The 18,845-nt window shown below is 47.9% G+C and overlaps 1 protein-coding gene across 2 annotated transcripts in view; it reads left to right on the top strand.

The window, feature by feature from the left end:
* The first annotated feature begins 313 nt into the window (after positions 1–313).
* LOC130890588 (core histone macro-H2A.2) overlaps positions 314–18,845 on the top strand; it is a 35,884-nt gene continuing 17,352 nt past the window's right edge. The window contains exons 1-2 of one of the 2 annotated variants that reach the window (XM_057794669.1): positions 314–638; positions 18,147–18,377. In XM_057794669.1, the coding sequence (XP_057650652.1) occupies positions 18,206–18,377 (172 nt within the window). In that variant the 5' untranslated portion in view covers positions 314–638; positions 18,147–18,205. Of the gene's footprint in view, positions 639–10,440; positions 10,575–18,146; positions 18,378–18,845 lie in introns of those variants that run through there. The other variant, XM_057794670.1, reaches the window with a different exon arrangement.

The raw sequence follows: 18,845 nt of genomic DNA, 5'->3' as shown, positions 1-18,845 counted from the left end.
AGTGGGTCTTCGTTTATAAACAGCGGACAGGCAGGAGTATAAATTCTCGGATCCTGTGGCCGCCGTGCGCGACACAGTAATGGGTTCGGTAATATTTTCAGGTCGAGCTGCATCCAAGGTGGGCTTTTTTGGCGTTCACCTTCTCACCCCATAACCGGCAGATGAACGCCCACACCTCTTTCTCCCAGCAAAGGTGGGTCGAGCTAAACGGAGCCTGTGACTGGTGACCACAAGGCCTCCGTGCAGGGCTCTAGGGAAGCGGGGTCCTCGCAGCCAACAGCTCCGTGAGGCGCAGGCCCGGCGGTTCCATCGTGACCACTGCAGAAGGACAATAGCTCATCAAGCCCCACGAAAGCCCCCGGACCCGTCGCGGAGCCTGGGCTGGCGGGGGATGAGGCTGAGCGACTCCTCCTAGAGGTGGTTATGTGGAGAAGGAGCAATCCCTTCTCCCTCCTCCTCCTCCCCCCGCTACTATCCGCGGCCCGGAGAACTGCCGCTTGCCGCCATTGACACGCACAGATACAACCCCAAGAAAGGCAGAGTCCTGCCCGACACCGGCGGCACGCGGGCCGAACCTGCTGCCGGGGATTGGCGCGCACTAGGCCACCGGGCGCCCGGAGCCCGCGGCGCAGCACCAGGTGAGCCCGCCATGCCCGTGGCATCATTGTTTCGGGGGGCGCCGGGGGTCTGGAAACAAAACCCTCTGCCCGGGCAGTGCAGGGGCCGAAGGGAGCCACGGCGCCTCCCCCTGTAGCCCTGCGGGCGCACCCCGGTCACCGACCCACCTCTGCCACAGAAATTAATAAATCGATTTGTTCAACTTGCTTCCTCGGGAGATAAAAGGGGGGTTTGCTGAAGACGCCGCGCGTTGCCCGCAGCTGGCGAGGGGCCGAGGCACCCTGGGCCAGGCAGAGAGGATGCGGAGATGCGGGGTCCAGCGGCCCGGCTAGCGGTGCCGGGAGCTCAGGGCTTCAAGGATGCGGAGCTTAGGGCGCAGGGGAGGGAGGAGGGAGGCGCCCGGGCGCCGAGGAGACCGGGCGGGGGACGCAGGCTCGCCAGGGCCGAGGGCGCGCGACCAGGGCCTCCAGGGTGCCGGGCTGGGCGCTGGCTGACAATGGAAGAGGACGCGGAGGCGCCGGGGCGGCGCGGGCGAGGAGCCGGGATGCTGCGGGCGCCGCGGTGGAGGAGGACGCGGGGCAGATCACTCCCCTTGGGTTCCCTTTCCGGGGCGCTCGGTGCTTCCACCGGCAAATGGCGGCCCCTGTGCGGCTCGCCCTGCCGGTCCCAGCTGCTTAATTTGCGCGGGAAAATAACAATAATAATGTTAGTAATATCAAGAAGAGGGAAATCAAAGTCAAGTCAAGAAAAGGTTGCACCCGCTGCCGCGGCTTGGAGTCCGCCCTGCCTCCCCGGCCGCCAGAGCGCCATCCAGGTGCACCGCATCCCAGCCCCGCCAGCCTCCTGATCGCTCCCCAGAATGTCCTTCCACGCCTTTCCTCTTGGGGGCGCCCTCAGCTCCTGCCCTCTTTGTTCCTTTCAACAATGACCAAAGGGGCATCGAACCCCCCAAACGCCAATTGCGCCTCTTTCTCCAGGAGCTGAGCGTTGCTCGTCGTGCCTAGGAGTGAAATGGGCCACCGATGGGCCTGATTTATGCCTGGCCATTGCCGCAGCCTTTGGGCCGTAGTTCTCTTGGGTGAGGGGAGAGTTAAAGGGGCTAGTGGAAAAAAAGCTGAAAAACCAAAGCGTGGATTGCTGCCTGTTGGGCGACGCAATGGGAACCAGCCCAGACTGGAAAGCATTCTGCAGGTGAGCTGGCAGTCCTAGCTTCAGGGGAATTCACAGCAAGAGGCCAAACACCCTAGGAGCCCTAGGGTGATCAATCCAGAGTGGTAAGCAGCGTCCTTGATCACGTGTTCATGTTGACTACAGTTGCACTCTCACTGGGTTGTGCAGTCGCTGCTATTTTAAAATGGTTCAGTAGGTAAGGGGGAAAGGAAATGTTATTCAGAGCAAAATGTCTTCGCTTATATCGTTTCAAAACTAATTAAACCGTGCATAATATCCCCAACCAGTCCGCTCTGTCTGCTGGACTGAAAGTTGTCCCCTACACCACAGGGAACTCTCATAACTAAATGCTTGGCGCTCCGGAATCAGCCGACTGTGCCTTTGGGTTCAGAAATGTTGAAATGAAGGAACTGAAATATTGGAATCCCTCTGTGGGAAATTGTATCTTAATAGAATAATTCACATCAGCAAAATCTCTTTGCTGCTTCCAGATTCCCTCCTAAAATACCTGTCTTCCTCTCCTCCAGTTTGCCCCACCCTGACACTGGGTCTGCCTCTCCTGGTTCCACTCATCCTTAGTCTTCAGGTCAGATTGACAGTCTCTGCTATTTCAGAGCTCCATAAAGAGACTTTAACCTCTGTGGATCCAGAAGGTCCTAAAGATCCCAACCTTACCCCATTTTCTTTGCTGCCCTGGCTTGTTTGGTGCCTTTGGTCTGCTGTGCCCAGGTAGCAGGGACCCCCTGCTGCCTATAGCCAAGACAGCCAAGCCCTGTTTTCTCTACCTCCTGCCAGGAAAGCAGGGGGTGAATTCTGTGGCAGACAGTTTTAAATGGAAGATATCAATTCCTACAGAGAGGCCCAGGCAAAGATTGAATTCTCTTAAGAATTTATTAGTATTCATAAGAAATAACCTCAAAGTTACCTTCTTGGTGAGTGCTTTTGAAAAGTGTGTGTTGTAGAGATGAGCAAAAGACGGGGATCACCAGGGATGGACCAGCCCGCATTCACTGAATTGAAACTCTTAAACAGGTCCTAGCAGGGAGAGCAACACGGATTTAAGGAAGTCAGGGCCCCACTCTCAGTGAGCGTCCTACTGCAGGTCTAGGAGATATTAAAAATAAAAATACAGGCAGTGCGAGGGAAAAAAGTGTTATCGTTTATGCTCCTGGGAACTTGGGTACCTTCTACTGCCTAGAGGTGTGAGTGTCTATAGAGACAATGTGGCAGTATTTTAAAAAAAAATATAGTGTGTGTGTGTGAATGGGTACGCATTGCCACGGTACCCATATAGAGGTCAGAGGACAATGCCAGGTGCCAGCCCTTGCCTTCCACCCTGTTTGAGACAGGCTCTCTGCCTTTTTACCCACCATGGAGGCCAGGTAAACTAACCCTCGGGCTTCTGGTAGTTCTGACTTTGCCTCCCATTTCTCTGAAGAATGACTGGAATTGCAAATACTCTTCACACTGGTCAGGCTTTGATGCAGGTTCAGGGATTTGAACTCAGGTCCTCATGTTTTTGTTTCAAGAGCTTTTCCCCATGGAGCCATCTCCCTAACCTTGAGCTTAGCGTTATTAAATATATAATACGTACATGCTACAAAGTAGCAGTTCATTTCTTCTTCTGATATTGTTATATTGTGTGTGTGTGTTTGTGTGTGGCATGTGTGGCATGTGTGTGGAGATCAGAGGGCAACTTACTGGAGTTGGTTCTCATCTTCCATGATGTGGGTCCTGGGTATCAAACTCAAATTCTCAGGCTTGACAGCAAGCACCTTTACCTCTAAGTCCTTTCCATAGTACTCCATGTCATGGTGTATACCCCACTGAAGCAGACATGTGTGCTCCGTGTGTGCAAACATTCATGGCAGAGCTGAGGTAGTTTCAACACTTAGAAGACATCCTAACAGCCAGTAGTGAGGATGCTACATAGTCCCTCACACACGCACATTCTAGAATACTACACAGCAGTTAGAAAGAATAGAACCGGTGTATATATACAGAGAAAAATCACCAAGACACTATTAATAAAGAAAGAAAAGGGCAAATTGCAGGCTGCAAAATGAAACTGTAGACTTCTATAAATTAAAATGCCACCCAAATGGGTCGAAAGTGTAAAGAGGATATTTGAAGGACCGTGAAGAGCTTTGGGTCACAGCTCTAGAGGCTGGTGTGACCTTTGACATTGTACACATTGTCCAAGCAATTTGTGGATTGCTTGGACAGGAAGGAGATGCAACTAGCCATTTGGAAACAATATAAGATAATGTGTATGAAAAGCCACAAAATGCTAGAGTTTTTCAGGCTGGAAGGGAGGAACAGGACTAGGCTTCCTAAGAAGGTGGTGGGATTGAATGGAAGCGGTTGAGTGACCAGGTAAGAAGTGCTCCCTCATCTCCTCCGTCTCCAACAAGATTTTATGTGCTATCCCAGCAAGGCTGAGTCTAGGCCTATCCAGCTTCCCATTGAAGGATCAACAACAACAACAACAAAAAAAAACCCACAATGCTTTTCATCAGAATGATTCTCCAAACAGGTTCATGAGAAATTTAGGAGGAGGGGAGAAAGGAGAAAGAAGTAGGGGGTGTTTGCTTGGTTTCATGACAGGGTGTCATGTAGCCCAGGCTGGTCTTGAACTCTCTAAAGAGCCAAGAATGGTCTTGAGCCCCAGATCCTCCTGCTTGTGCCTCCCAGTCTCTGGGTCACATACGTGCAGCGGCACACCTAGTTCATGCAGTACTGAGACAGAGGTCCATGATGCTGGGAAAGCCCTCTGCCAGCTGAGCCCCACCCCAGCCTGGAGTCCTCCAGCAGCCCTGGAAGCTACTGTTTTCAGCAACAGCTAGAAGGCAGGGGGTTTCTCTTGGGGATTAAATTGGACAGGAAGATGGGTATTGGAAAAAGTATTACATTTCACAAAATACAGAGGAAACCTGAAAACGCCTTTGTAAAGGAATTTAAAAATATACTATGCTTTAGTGTGTGCATGGCGGGGTGGGGAGGGCAGGCAGAAGACAACTTTTGAGCATCCTGAGTGTCCTCCTTCTTAGGGGTCTGACTGCCACACAAAGACTGCAGCACACACACACAACAACAACAACACACATACACACTCATGGATGAATGAATGTAATTTAAATTTTTTTGTAATAGCTTCTTTTGAGGAAACAAATCAAAGAGTTCATGTTGAGGGCCAATGAGTAGACTCGGTGGCCAAGGAGCTTGCTGCCAAATCTGATGGCCTGACTGATCCCATGGTGGAAGGGGAGCTCCGGGTCCTGCAGATTATCCTTTAGACTCCACGTGCACGTCGTGGTACATGCATGAATACACACATGCATGCACATGTACACGCAAACATATAACGTAATAATTAAAAAGCAGGAATTTAAAAGTTCATGTTTGATGGCGTATGCACTGCCAGCCCGGCTCTATTCTGAGCACTTGATATGAATGAACTTATTTAGTTCTGACCACGGTGCCACAGATCGTTGATGTTGCTATCCCAGCCCTTCAGAAAAGAAAGCAAAGGCTGAGGATGTGCCGAGGGACTCCAGCCCAGGAAACCTGCCAGCACGCTCTATCTGTGTATTTAAAAAGAAAAAGGAAAAAAAAGTGCTTGTAGTTCAGTGATTCCGTGCTGATTTATGCAGACTTTTTTGAAGTATGAAAATTTTTATTTATAAAACTTATTTGCATCACCGCCGGGAAACCCCTCCCATGCTGTGACAAATGAAAGATAAAGAGAATCCGAGGGAGCCACCGAGCGCTCGGCTCTCAACGGTCGTGTCACGGGGTATTAAGTGAGATGAATCTGGTGGTGTCTCTGAAGCCCTCGCTGTTCGTTTATCCGTCTCGGCATCCATCACACTTTGCCTGATTTATTTGACTGGCATTGCCAATTTGGGCCTTGGGTGGAGTAAGTAATTCAAGTCAAAATTCCCGTGCCGTGACACGGATAGGTGCTAGACGCACACACAGACACCAGCCAGCCTGGGGACGCCACTTCTGCTAATTCCCCGATGTCACAGAGTCACTAACGTGGTCTTTAATGTTGGCATGCATCTCTTGTGGGTATTTATGTGTGTGGGTGTGCACATGCTACTGCATACATGTGCCACATGTATGCAGAGGACATGGTTGCAGGGGACTGAAGATGGTGTGCAGGAGACATTCCCCTCCTCCCCCATGTGTGTCCCAGGGATCACACTCAGGTTGTCAGACTTGGCAACAAGTACCCTTACCTGCCTAGCCATCTTGCAGCCTTAGCCATATTCTTTTAACCTAAAATTATAATACTCAATCTGCCTCAAAATTTGAGTGTTGTTTCTGGATATAAGACATGATTCTAGGGGCGTAGTTCAGATGCCTAAATATGGTTGTTTCTGTAAGAATTAGGTTAAAACCTAATAAGTTCAAATCCGAATCTTCTGTGCCCCAAGCCTATGCATGCAGGGCAATACTATGAGTGGTGTATGTACAGAATATTGTAACTTAGAATTTCCACAACCCTTGCTGCTCAATAAAGCATAAAATTAAATAGTGGTGTAGCCCACAGAGAGGTCAAGGCCAATAGCTTCTGCAATAGATGCCATAAATGTTTAGGTCAGAGGATAATTCAGCGCCTTCCCCATCAGCACCAGAAAGTTACAAATTGAGTATTCTCACGGAATTTCAATCAAGAGATAATCCATTCATATATTCCTCTGCGTACCGTCAGCTGGATTCTGGGTATGTGTGTGTGTGCACGCACATGTGGTGTATGTATAATAACATGTTTGTAGGTGTGTATGTGTGAGTGTATATGTGAGGCCAAAGGGGTGTGTGTGTGTGTGTGTGTGTGTGTGTGTGTGTGTGTGTGTTAGAGGAGTTGCAGGAGTTGATTCTCTCCTTCCACACCATGTAGGCTCCAGAGATGGAACTCAGGTCATCAGGATTGGCACCAAGTGCCTTGACCAGCCATCTGACCTGGCACACACTTTGTGGACCAGGCTGTTCTTGAACTCAGAGAGCCCCGATTGTGTCTGCCTTCCCTGCTGTTGAGGTTAAAGATGTGTAACCATGCCTAGAACATCACCTGATTTTTTTTAAGAAAAAGCTAGGCTGGGTGGCCAGTGAGCCCCAGGGAGCTTCCTATCTCTACCTCCCTATGCCACATCGCATCTGACTTTTTACATGGGTTCTGGGAATACAAACTCTGGTCCTCATGCTTGCAGACTGAGCCATCGCCTTAAACAGAATGTGTCCTTTAGCTGTTGATGATTGACAAGGTGTATCATTGTCCTGGTGGGTGGGGACCAAACTGTGCTGGTGCTCAGTGAAGTCGACTTTTCAGGCCGGTTTTTCTTTTCTGTGGCTATCACAAGAAACATGACAGTGACTTTGAAAGAAAGCTCCCGGATGCGGCCAGCTTTTCCTGGTGTCAGCGGTTGTATCAGGTGATGCTCACGCAGGCTCCTGGATACAGTGTCTGTGGAACATCTTTTCTGGGGAAAGCCTCAGAGGTCAGCAGGTGCAACATTCTCCATTAGAACTCTGCAGAGTTCTCAAGCACCTCTCTCCCCTTCCAGCTAGGACAGCCCCCTCCCATCTTGTTCTCTTATGAGAGTTCCTGTGAGCTTTTGCTCATGCCAAAGAAAAAAGTTTTTTTTTTGTTTTGTTTTGTTTTGTTTTGGTTTGGTTTTTCGAGACAGGGTTTCTCTGTGGTTTTGGAGCCTGTCCTGGAAGTAGCTCTTGTAGACCAGGCTGGTCTCGAACTCACAGAGATCCGCCTGCCTCTGCCTCCCAAGTGCTGGGATTAAAGGCATGCGCCACCACCACCCGGCCCAAAGAAAAGCTTTAAAGAATCTATTGATTTGGTCCACAGCTCTACCACCATTGGGTCTCTGTGGGCAACAGAGGGAATGATGTGGCAAAAACCATGGGAGTTTCACTGGTGCCAGCATTTGGGGACTGGGGGAGGGCAGGGGCACACACTGTAATCTGCCACCTGCCAACAGCCCAAAATGCTGCAACAGAAAGAAAAGCCCCAGTGCTGAAGAGATGGCTCAGAGGTTAAGAGCACCAGCTGCTCTTCCAGAGGTTCTGAGTTCAATTCTCAGCAACCACATGGTGACTCACAACTGTCTGTAGTGAGATCTGGCGCCCTCTTCTGGCCTGCAAGCATGCATGCCAGCAAAGCACTGTATACATAGTAAATAAATAAATCCTGTATTAAAGAGGAAGGGAGGAAAAGAAGGGTGGGAGAGAGGGAAGGAAGAACAGCCCCAGCCACTTCTAAGGGAAGGGAAAGAGAGTAGGGAGGTGTGGGTGGAAAGGAATGGGTGAGGGGTCTCCACAGCTGCTGCCTGTGTTCAGTCAGACTGTTGGCATAAGGGCAGATGTCAGGTGTCTGTGTCTGCCTTGGTGGATCAGGTAGCACCAGCAACATGCGACCCTCACCCCAAGCCCTGAGCAGCTGGCTGATCTTGAATCAGACGACACCAGTCCCCTTCCTAGAGAAGCTGCTTGTAAGAAACTCCATTACTAGTTGGAATCGATCAGATTTTGAGGAAACGACAGTTAACCCAGACAAATCCCATTTGTCCATCTCTTAAAGAGCAAGAAGGCAAGCCAGTGGCTAGGCTAAACACACTGAGGGTTTTTTGCTTGTTTGTTTGGTTGGTTGGGTTTTGTTTCCCGTCAATAAATAGATTCAAGGCTAGGGAGGTGTCTCCATGAATAAAGGTGCTTACCCTTTGGAAGCTTCATGACCTGAGCCTCAGGAACCCATGTGAAAGTGGAAGGAGGCTCCGTAGAGCGTCCCTCTTGGCTTCCTAGGGCATATACCCCCTGGAACACACACTAATAAATAAACAGATCTAAAAGGCACACTCACTCGTTTTCTGGGTGACTTTCATCTGAGGTGCATTTTTAGCTCAGATTCAAACGAAACAAAATTACTAGCCATCTTTCATCCAACTAATACCATTAAGGGCCAAATGTATTTATATTAAAACAGCATATGGACAGCTGGGAAGAAATAAACACAGCCACAGCTTCTGCTTTTCTCTTGTTAAAGAAAACCATAGCTTGGGTTCAACAAAGACAAGATAAACATGTTAAAAGTCACCATGTGCAAATAGGGAGATGGCTCAGAGAGTGAAGTATTTGCCATGCAGGCACAAGGACCTGAGCTTAATCCCCAGAACAAAAAAAAGAGGCAGAATCAGAACTGGAGAGATGGTTCAGAGGTTAAGAGCACTTGTTGCTCTTCCAGAGGACCCGGGTTTGATTCTCAGCCTCTACAAGACAGCTCACAACTGCCTATGATCTGGCCTCCATGGCCACTGCATGCAGACCAAATGCCCATACACATAAAATAAAAATAAATACCTCTGCCGGGCAGTGGTAGCTCGCGCCTTTAATCCCAGCACTTGGGAGGCAGAGGCAGGTGGATCTCAGTGAGTTTGAGGCCAGTCTGGTTTACAAAGCAAGTTCCAGGATAGCCAGGACTATTGCACAGAGAAACCCTGTCTCAAAATACATTCACACATACATATATCTTTAAAACAAAAGGCAGTGGCTTGGTGGTGCATGGTTGTTATCTGTGTCCTGGGGAGGTGGAGACAGTGGATCCCTGGGGCTTGCTGGCCAACCAACGTCATCAAATAAATGAGTCCTGGACCAGGAGACCATGCAGGTCTCAAAAAACAAGATGGACAGCTCCTGATAAGAGTCTCTGAAGTTAACGTCTGGCTTCCACATGCATTTGTGCACACACACCCACACACTTGCATGCATGCATGCATGCATGCATGCACACACACACACGTTGCCCCCCAACACACAATTCACCCACAGGAGGCCTCATCTCTCCCGATGTTCTCTGGAATGACCCAGGTGGCCCTAGTTCTCTGCCTCTGAATTACAGAGCGCACACGAGCCTCCCCCTCGATAGCACGAATGGAAATTCATTTTTTAAGAAGGGAGCAATTTGTCTTCCGATAGTATAATTAAAATCAATTGGATTAATGCTGGCTTTTTATGTTTATGGTTGGTTAATTTGGTTAATTTGATCCTCCTGTCATTTTGATAAAACTGCATTTAGTGTTGCTTTTTACATGATAAATTGGTGCTGTACTTTAATGTATGTGACAATGAAATTATTGACTGTTCTCAGTCACTCAAAGATGGCCCTGGAAGAGAATGGCATGGAAAGTATTACTTGTGCAGTAATGGCTTGCCCTCAGAGCTCCTAAATGGACGTGTAATAGAGCTAGTGATGTAGCTAGTATCACTGAAAATGAGTTTTACAGCTACATAGTAATGCTAACAAACTGTTATTGTCTTAATACAATACTCAGGATAAGACACCAAACTATGTTAGAATTCTATTAGGTGGGAGCTGTCAAGAGGCTCTGCTTCCTGTTTCATCCCCTCTGAAACGCAGTTCTGCATAGAGTTAGTATATTTATATTGAATTCCTTTATGTCCTATTTTATCTCATTTGATTCTCCCAGAGGACATTTTTGAACTGACAGAAAAAAGCTACTGCATGGTGGCGTCTGCTTCATTTTTTTCATAAATATTTACAATCTACAATATTCTGGAGCACAGTACCACAGAGGAGGGAAATGCCGCAGGTACTAAAGGAATTGTAACACCGTCTACTGATCGTCGGCGACAATGCTGGAGTTCCATGTTTGAAAGTGTCTCAAAAAACAGTATTTAAAAGGTTTTTAGGAATTCGTTTTCATCATCGAAAGGCAGTACGACGTGTTATTTCTTGCTTCCAGATAACAGAGGTGAGTGTTTGACTTGTATAGTTCTGAAGCAAAGAATTTCAAAAGAGAATTTTAACAGTATCAGGATTCTAGGTCCTTTGGCAAGATGGTGTAGACACATGAACAGACGTCACCTGGGACATGATGGTTGCAATGACTGTATCCAGCCCCCTGCCGCCAGTCTTCTTCAAAGCCCTCAGCTGAGGATACTGAGGATGTAGTTCATTGGTGGAGCAGTTGCCTAGCATTGCCAGTTGTCTGAGTCTTCACACACACACACACACACACACACACACACACACACCCTAAAACCCTATCTCAGAATGAAGCAAAATAAAGAGTCTGGAGAGATGGCTCAATGATTAAGAGCACTGGCTGCTCTTCCAAGGGACCTGGGTTCAGTTTCCAGCACCCACATGTTTGCTTACTAATGTTGTCCTTAACGCCACTCCCAGGGGAATCTGACACCCTCTTCTGGCCTTTCTGGGTACTGCATACACATGGTACACAAACATACATGTAGACAAAACACCCATACACATAGAAAAATTTTGTTTGAAAAGGTAACATAGAAGAAATGATAAATGCCTTTTGGAAGAAGTGTAACTTTTCTTCTTCCTCCTCCTCCTCTTCTGTTTATCACATGCCTATTTGTGTGCTGGAAATGACAGAGGTCAAGCTTTGTGGCACGCATTTCCAGCCACTGAGCCATCTCTCAGGCGCCCAGTTTTTTTAGAGCACACTATTAGGTAGCCCAAGCTGGCCCAGAACTCACTATGGGACCTACAATGATGATGAATTCCTGATCCTCCTGCCTCCACCTCCTAATGCTGGCATAACAGTATTTCTAGTTGGTGAACCCAGCTTGGAAGTGTCATTGTCATTTAAGAATTTCGCAGATCTCATAGGCAAATCAGCTTTAGAAATGAATGTGTTGGTGAAGAAGCTGAGTTCAGCTGTCATTTATTTGTTGATTGATTGGTTTTTTGAGACATGGCTTCATTGCATAGCCCTGACTGTACTGGAACTCGCTCTGTAGATCAGACTAGCCACGAACTCACAGAAAGGCATTCATCTCTGCCTTCTGAGTGCTGGGACTAAAGGTGTGCACCACCACTACCCTGATTAATTTTTTTATTCTATGTGATTATAATATAATTATGTCATTTCCACCCTTCCCTTTCCTCCCTCTCAACCCTCCCAATTACCCCTCACCTTGTTCTCTTCCAAATTCATGGCCTCATTTTCTTTAACTGTTAATGGATATATGTATGTGTGTGCGTGCATATTCCTAAATGCATAAAGACGATCTACTCAGTCTATATAATGTCTCCTATATGTATGTTTTCAGGGCCGACCATTTAATATTGGATACCAATTGTTGGACTCTTCCCTGGGGAGCAGCATTTCTCCTGCTCTAAGCATCCCTTGGTTGCCTGTGGTTCTTTATGTAGGGTCGAGGCCTCATGAGCTTTCCCCTTCCTCTTTGGGATGTCTGTTGGTGTTGTCCTTGTTTAGGTCACGTTAGATGCAGGAATCGTTTGGTTGGTTGGTTGGTTGGTTTTGGGTTTTTTTGCTTTTTGTTTTTTGTTTTTTTTTGTTTTGGTTTTTTGAGACAGGGTTTATCTGTGTGTAGCCTGGGCTGTCCTGATGTGTAGACCAGGCTGGCCTTGAACTCCCAGAGATCCGCCTGCCTCTGCCTCCCAAGTGCTGGGATTAAAGGTGTGAACCACCGCTGCCCAGCAAGGTGCAGGAATTGTAGTTAGAGATGTATCCATTGAAACTGAGATCCACAGCCGTCACTTTCATTTGCTGTTGTTTTCTGGAATGATTCTTGTTTGTTGCTCCTTGGTGAGGTTTTTTTTGTTGTTGTTGTTATTGTTGTTGTTTTGAGGATTCTCCACACTGTCTACACAAGCCTTATTGAGGTCCAAGTTGCAGTACTGCAGACAATGAGGGCAGCATTAATGCCATAGTTTGTGTATTAAATAAAATGTCTTTAAAACAGAAACCCACATATAGCAAAGCCGTGGAGCTGGGGTGCTGTTCCGTGGGCTGGTGCTCACTTAGCACATCTGGAACCCTGGCTTCTAGCCTTAGCGCACTGACAAGACATAACTACAGGTGTTTGCCATCTTACAAATGGGATATGCTCCAATGGCCCTACAGTAAGTTGAAGATAGCCCAAGGAGGTGTTTGTCATCTAACAGATGGCTTATGTTCCAGTAGCCCTTCCAGTAGTTGAAGATATGAAAAGCCTTGAATTCACCTGCACTCTCCAGAATGCCATTTCAGCAGCATGGAATCAGTACAGTGCTGCTTCCTCCTCCCCTGTGACCGCAAGGCAAGCTGGGAACTGTAGTTCGCTACAGTCCAGCAACACAAGCGAACATCCAACTGCGTTATCGCTTGCCTGTAAGATTAAAATGCCAAGTTGAAGGTACGATTTCTACCAAATGCATCTGTCTAGCTGTCATACCTCTGTCAAGTCAAAAAACAAACAAACACAAAACCTGTAAGACAAGGCATGTCTATACGTGTTTAAGTTGGTGGACAATGAGACAAACACAGAAATCCAAGGCTTCATGACTTCCAGAGTTCCCAGTGGGCCACTATTGCAGGAGAAATGCCTGATGGATCTATTTATTGAGTGGTTGAATCAGCCTGTGTGCCCTAGCCACAATGAGTGACTGATAAGACACGTGCAGCTGTTGGGCTCTGCACTAGCGCTCGAGAGGTGGAATGGGTCAGCCTCGTCTGCTTTACGTGTTGACTTTCGTCTGGCAGTTTTATTTACAGCAGTGGTTCCTAACCGTCCTAACGATGTGACCCTTTAATACAGTTCCTCACGTTGTGGTGATTCCCCAATCATAAAATTATTTCATTGCTACTTCATAACTGTAATTTTGCTACTATTATCAATCATAATGTAAATGTCTGATATACGGGAAATCTGATATGCAAGCCCTTTGGGGGTCGAGACCCACAGGTTTAGAATCTCTGGTTTACAGCAACCATCAAGAACCCCACTTGGCCACAATCAAGTGTCACCAAAAGGAAGACACTGAGGACTCCATCAGTAGTATCCTTGCTGCCCAAGCATAAGGACCTGAGTTACAACTCTAGCACTTGAAAAGCCAGGCATAGTGGTATATGCTGATAATCCCGGCACTGGGGAAGTCGAGACAGGCGGACCCCTGGGGCTTATCCACCAGCTAGTCTGACTTTATCAGTGAGCTCCAGGTTTAGTGAGAGACTCTGTCTCAAAAAATGCGGTGGGGAGTAATGAAGGAAGATGACCAGTATTGACCTTTGCTCTCCACATGCACATAACACACACACTTGTACACAGTTACACACAGTTACACACCCTTACACACAAAAGAGAAGGGGAGAGACAGAGACAGAGACAGAGAGAGGAGAGAGAGTCTGAAAACCCCAGCCATGATGAGCTGGTAGTGATTGGGCCCATCAAAGATCAAACGCTCCCCTGCTTTCCCAGAGTGTTGCAGTGAGGGAGGGGGGAGCTCACTGAGGGCCCCAGGGCGAGTTCTTGGCATAGTTACTACCATGGAACCATAGTTCCATGGAAAACATTTACAGACAGGGACATAGAAATTCCACAATATCTGTATAGTTTCCTGCTCAATAACAACCCATAAGACCGTGTCTCATTGATGCCCTGACGACACAGATTGTACCACAAATGCCAATTCTAGACATCACAAAAAAGTCTCAAAACAAAGGTTCACCGTAAAGTTCCTGAAATATGGCAGTTAGTGAACTACACCAGCGAGAGTCTATCGCCTGTATTCGAGGGAGGGCTGCAATTTATTATCTGTCCTTAATTGTCTACAAAATCTAATTGCCCTTCTGGGCCCTAGAACAGCAGACTCCCCGCTCCCCTTCCCAGCATACCCCAGTGATGATCTTCTAGCATCTGAGGAGGTATTTCCTGGTTCCTTATGAGTACATTTAGAGCTAGCCTGGTCAAAGGGCCATTGTGATGAGATCATACGCCCCGGGTCCTCCAGCTATGGACCAACTAGATGAACTGCAGGTCAGGGCTTTCTTGAAGTTCGTTAAGAGATGCCATGTGCAGCCTGGAATATGGGACCCCCCGGGGGGGCCCTGGGAGGTCCATATCATCGCACAGTGAGCTCCAGCCAGCCAGTGTTTTCCTCTCAAACTTGTAAATAAACAGAATAGATTGTCATCCATGAGCTCTGCCTGATGGGAGCCAAACTGCAAGCAGGCAATAAACAAGGGTGAACATTAACTAGTACTCAGATGGGCTTGGACCCTCCCACTGAGGGGTCTTTCTTTCTAGACCAGAGATTCTGAACCCTTCTAAAGCTGCGATCCTTTAATGTAGTCTTTGACTTGTGTTGATTCCCCAACCATAACATTATTTTCATTGCTATGTCATAACTGTAACTTCGCTACTGATAGGAGTCATAGTGTAAATATCTGTGTTTTTCCAGTGGTCTTTTGGGGGGCGGTCACAACCTACAGGGTGAGAACAGCTGCTGTATACAGTAGATCCACCCCAGACTCAAGTTCACAAGCTGTGGATACAAAACTCATTCAAACTTTGAACTCCTTTCTCTTCCAAGATAGAGTGGAGTGAAGAAACCTGGGGAAGGAGGAAGCTAGGATGATTTCTCTGTGGAGTACAAACAGAGCACAGATACACCTAGGTGGTCCCAGGGTTTAGAGGCTCTCCAGTGGTAGGGAGGTGAGAGGCTTCCTTTCCTGGTGGACTTGGGACCCCCTTTCAGCTCCCAGCAGCCCTCCTCACTTCACCCATGGATTCTAGCAATGGGCAGGGTGTCTTAGCCCTAGAAAATTCCAGGGACCCTGCAGGTAAGCACCTGGCTGCTTGAAGGCCAGGCTGGCCTCGAACTCACAGAGATCCACCTTCCTCTATCTCCCTAAGTACTGGGATTAAAGGCGTATGATGCCACCACCCCATGAAGTGGTCATTTTCCAGATAGACCTCACCTGGCCCTGCTTCCCCAGCCCTGGGCCAAGCTGTCAGCAACAGGAAGCCTGAAGCTGCAGAAGGAAGTCTTGCATTTAGAGCCTTTAGAAAACCACAGCCAATGTCCCTGGGGCATCTCACCTTGATTTTCCTTACCCAGCTAATTTGTCTTCGTGAGTATTTTAAGCACCCCTAAAGTCACTCGCTGCTTTATCGATCCTAATTTCTAATTTTAGGTAATTTTCGGACAGGGTCTGACTTCTCTTAATTCATCCTGGGGAGTCCCGGGGTAGCGTTATTTTGCAAGCCTAACTGTCCTGGTTTGTGTTAGAAAGGGGTGTGTGTGTGTGTATGGTGTGTTTTGTGTGTGAGGGAGGGGGTGTTCCTGTCTGTTTGGCACACAACATATCCACAGGATGTGTTTACCCTGTGGTGGGCCTTTCAGGTGGTTTCCTTGGCGACCACATTTACTGACTCTTGGGGGCGGGGGGTTCCTGTAACAGTGACTAAAAAGCATGTAATTGGCTTAGTAGGCTCACTGTGCATCTTTGTAAACCTGAACTGACCCTGAACTGATTGGAGGGGTTTAGTTCTGTTTAGAGGTTTATTTGTGTGTTTGTTGTGTGGAGGACTGGTTTTTTGTTTTTATTTTATCTTATTTTATTGACACAGGGCCTCATGGATCCCAGGCTAGCTTTGAACTCCAAATTATTTATATGTGTGTATATGTATACATATATACATACACGCACGCACGCGCACACACATGAATGAAGCTGGGCTCAAATTCCTAATCCTCCTGCTTTCTCTCCAGAGAGCTGGCAGTACATGTATGCACCTCCACCATCAAACTCTCCAAACCCTTTAGAACCGACCTCATCTAGAGGTTAAGCTTCTTGAGCAAAAACAATTTGAAGGTGTATTTTAGAAAACTTAGAATGTGTGAAAGAAAGACGCTAAGGCTCGCGAGACACCTTCCCTGCTGGACAAAGAAGCCCCAGCTGCTGGAGCTGATGGCCCAGGGATACACAAAGCCTCCTGCTCCCCCTCCGGGTTCTTTCCTCTCCACTGCGAGCCACGTGTGTTTGAGCACCACCCGCTGACTTAACACATGCTCAGTGAGATGACAGGGACATTTGCCATTGCTGAGAGTCCCTCAGCTCCTAGGACAGTGCTAGTGATGGCAGGTGCTCCCTGCATTTCCTGGCTCCTGAGCCCTCCTCCTCAACTCGTTTGATGTTGGGACTTCCCGTCTGCAATTCTGGCTTCCCCGGGGACAGAGGGCATTCACAAGACAGGTGTGAGGGCAGCAGCTTCAGACAACACGAACACAGAAGTCATGGACATTTTCAACACGCAACATCGTTCTATCCCTGTGGCCTACCTTCAGAGATAATTTCCTAGGGCCATTAATGCTTGCATTCCACTGAGGAATAGCGACATCTTTTGGTGGCAAAATGACACAGAAAACAGAAAATCAGTACTGACACATAAACATTTAAAGATAATGCAGGTGAATTACGTAATATATCACCCCCAACCCACTTCATTCACTTCAGGGATGACGTGTGCTAAGAACGATGCTTGAGTTGAGCGTAACGGCATGCGCCTATCATCCAAGTCATGGGGAGGCAGAAGCAGGAAGATCGTGAGTTTAGGCTTAGCTTGGACTCTATAGAAAACCCCAGGCCAGCCTGTGATATCTATGGAGTGTATTACTCGGATGTATGTCTGTGTATCATGATATCATGTGCATACACAGTACCCACAGAGGTTAGAAGAGGATGTTGGATCCTCTGGAATTGGAATTACATACAGTTGTTTGCTACCCTAACAGCTGGAAATTGAACCTAGGTCCTGGGAGAGAGCAGCCAAGTGCTCTTAACCACCGATACATTGCGTAGGTGTGGTGGATCACACCTATAATCCCAGCATTTGGAAAGCTAAGGCAGGAGGATTACCTCAAGGCCAGCCTGAGCTACTTAGTGAGTTCTAGGTCAGCCTAGACTTCATGGTAAGACCTGTTTTACAAAACAAAGGCCTAACTCCATAAGTCTTTAAAATGTTTTTGACAGTCTTACACATGTATAGGATGGGTCGTGATCATATTTGCCCCATTACTGTCGGTCATCCCCCCTCCCATTTCTTAAACCCGTTCTCCCTCCCCACTAACCTCCTGTCATCTCCACATTTAGGAGGTGGAGGCAATAGAATGAGGAATTCACAACCAATCTTGAATATTTGAGCATCTGTATTTAATAAGAAGAACTTAATCGTGCCTGCAAAATCCCTTTTTCATTCTGAGCAACCTCCACAGGTTCTAGGGACAAGGAAATGACATCTTGCCCACAGCCCTGCACGACTGGGCAAAGGAGCATGACTTCTGCCTCTAACGACAGCTCCGTTTGGCCTCTGCTGCTCAGGGCTGCCCTGTGGGGAGGGATGCTTGTGTGGGGGCTGCAGACGCCCTTCAGAGGCCCTGTCCAACTCATGCCTTCAGCCTGTTCTGCTGGAAGCCAGGGTGACATGTCACAATGTGTCCTGAGGTCCCACTAATATGCCCCCGATGTTCCCAGCCACCCTCAATCCCTGCCTTCTTTCCTTTCTAGGATTGTGTAAGTGCCAGGAAGCCAGTGTGTCAGCAAGCTGAGAGGGAAACTGAGGCAAGATGTCAGGCCGGAGTGGGAAGAAGAAAATGTCCAAGCTGTCCCGGTCAGCCAGGGCCGGTGTCATCTTTCCAGTAGGTCGGTTGATGCGTTACCTGAAGAAAGGGACATTCAAGTACCGGATCAGCGTCGGTGCTCCTGTCTACATGGCTGCCGTCATTGAGTACCTGGCAGGTAATTCCAGCCTGTAGGGGGCCTCACACTCAGGGTGGGGACCTTCACATTTGGATGCTGTGGCTCACCCAGTGCCTGGCTCAAAGATACTGAGGGTGATGATGGTACTGGTCTGCTTGGCCAAGGTCAACTTCTGAAGGCTTTGGGGAAGGAGACAGGGCTTTGGAAAGTCGGTCCATATAGGACAGAGAGCCCACATTTAAGCCGCTCTCCTATACCTGCCAAGCAAAGTGTGGCAAATGCTATTGGTGACTATCTAAGCTCCCAAAGAAAAGTGCAGAGAGGATTCTGGGAAAGAGAGGGAGAGGGGGCTCTTCACTTTGCAACAGTTTGCTCGTTAGATCCTGGAGGGCAAGGGTTGCTTGTTTGGTTGGTTGGTTTTTGGTTGGTTGGTTTGGTATATTTAAAGTAGAAAAGCTGGGGAGATGGCTCTGTTGGTAACTGCTTGCCATACATTCGTGAGTGCCT

The sequence above is a fragment of the Chionomys nivalis genome, chromosome 19, assembly GCF_950005125.1.
Source record: "Chionomys nivalis chromosome 19, mChiNiv1.1, whole genome shotgun sequence".
Taxonomy (NCBI): Eukaryota; Metazoa; Chordata; class Mammalia; order Rodentia; family Cricetidae; genus Chionomys; species Chionomys nivalis.
Note: the sequence above shows the minus strand (reverse complement) of the source record. Positions and strands in the feature narration are given on the sequence as shown.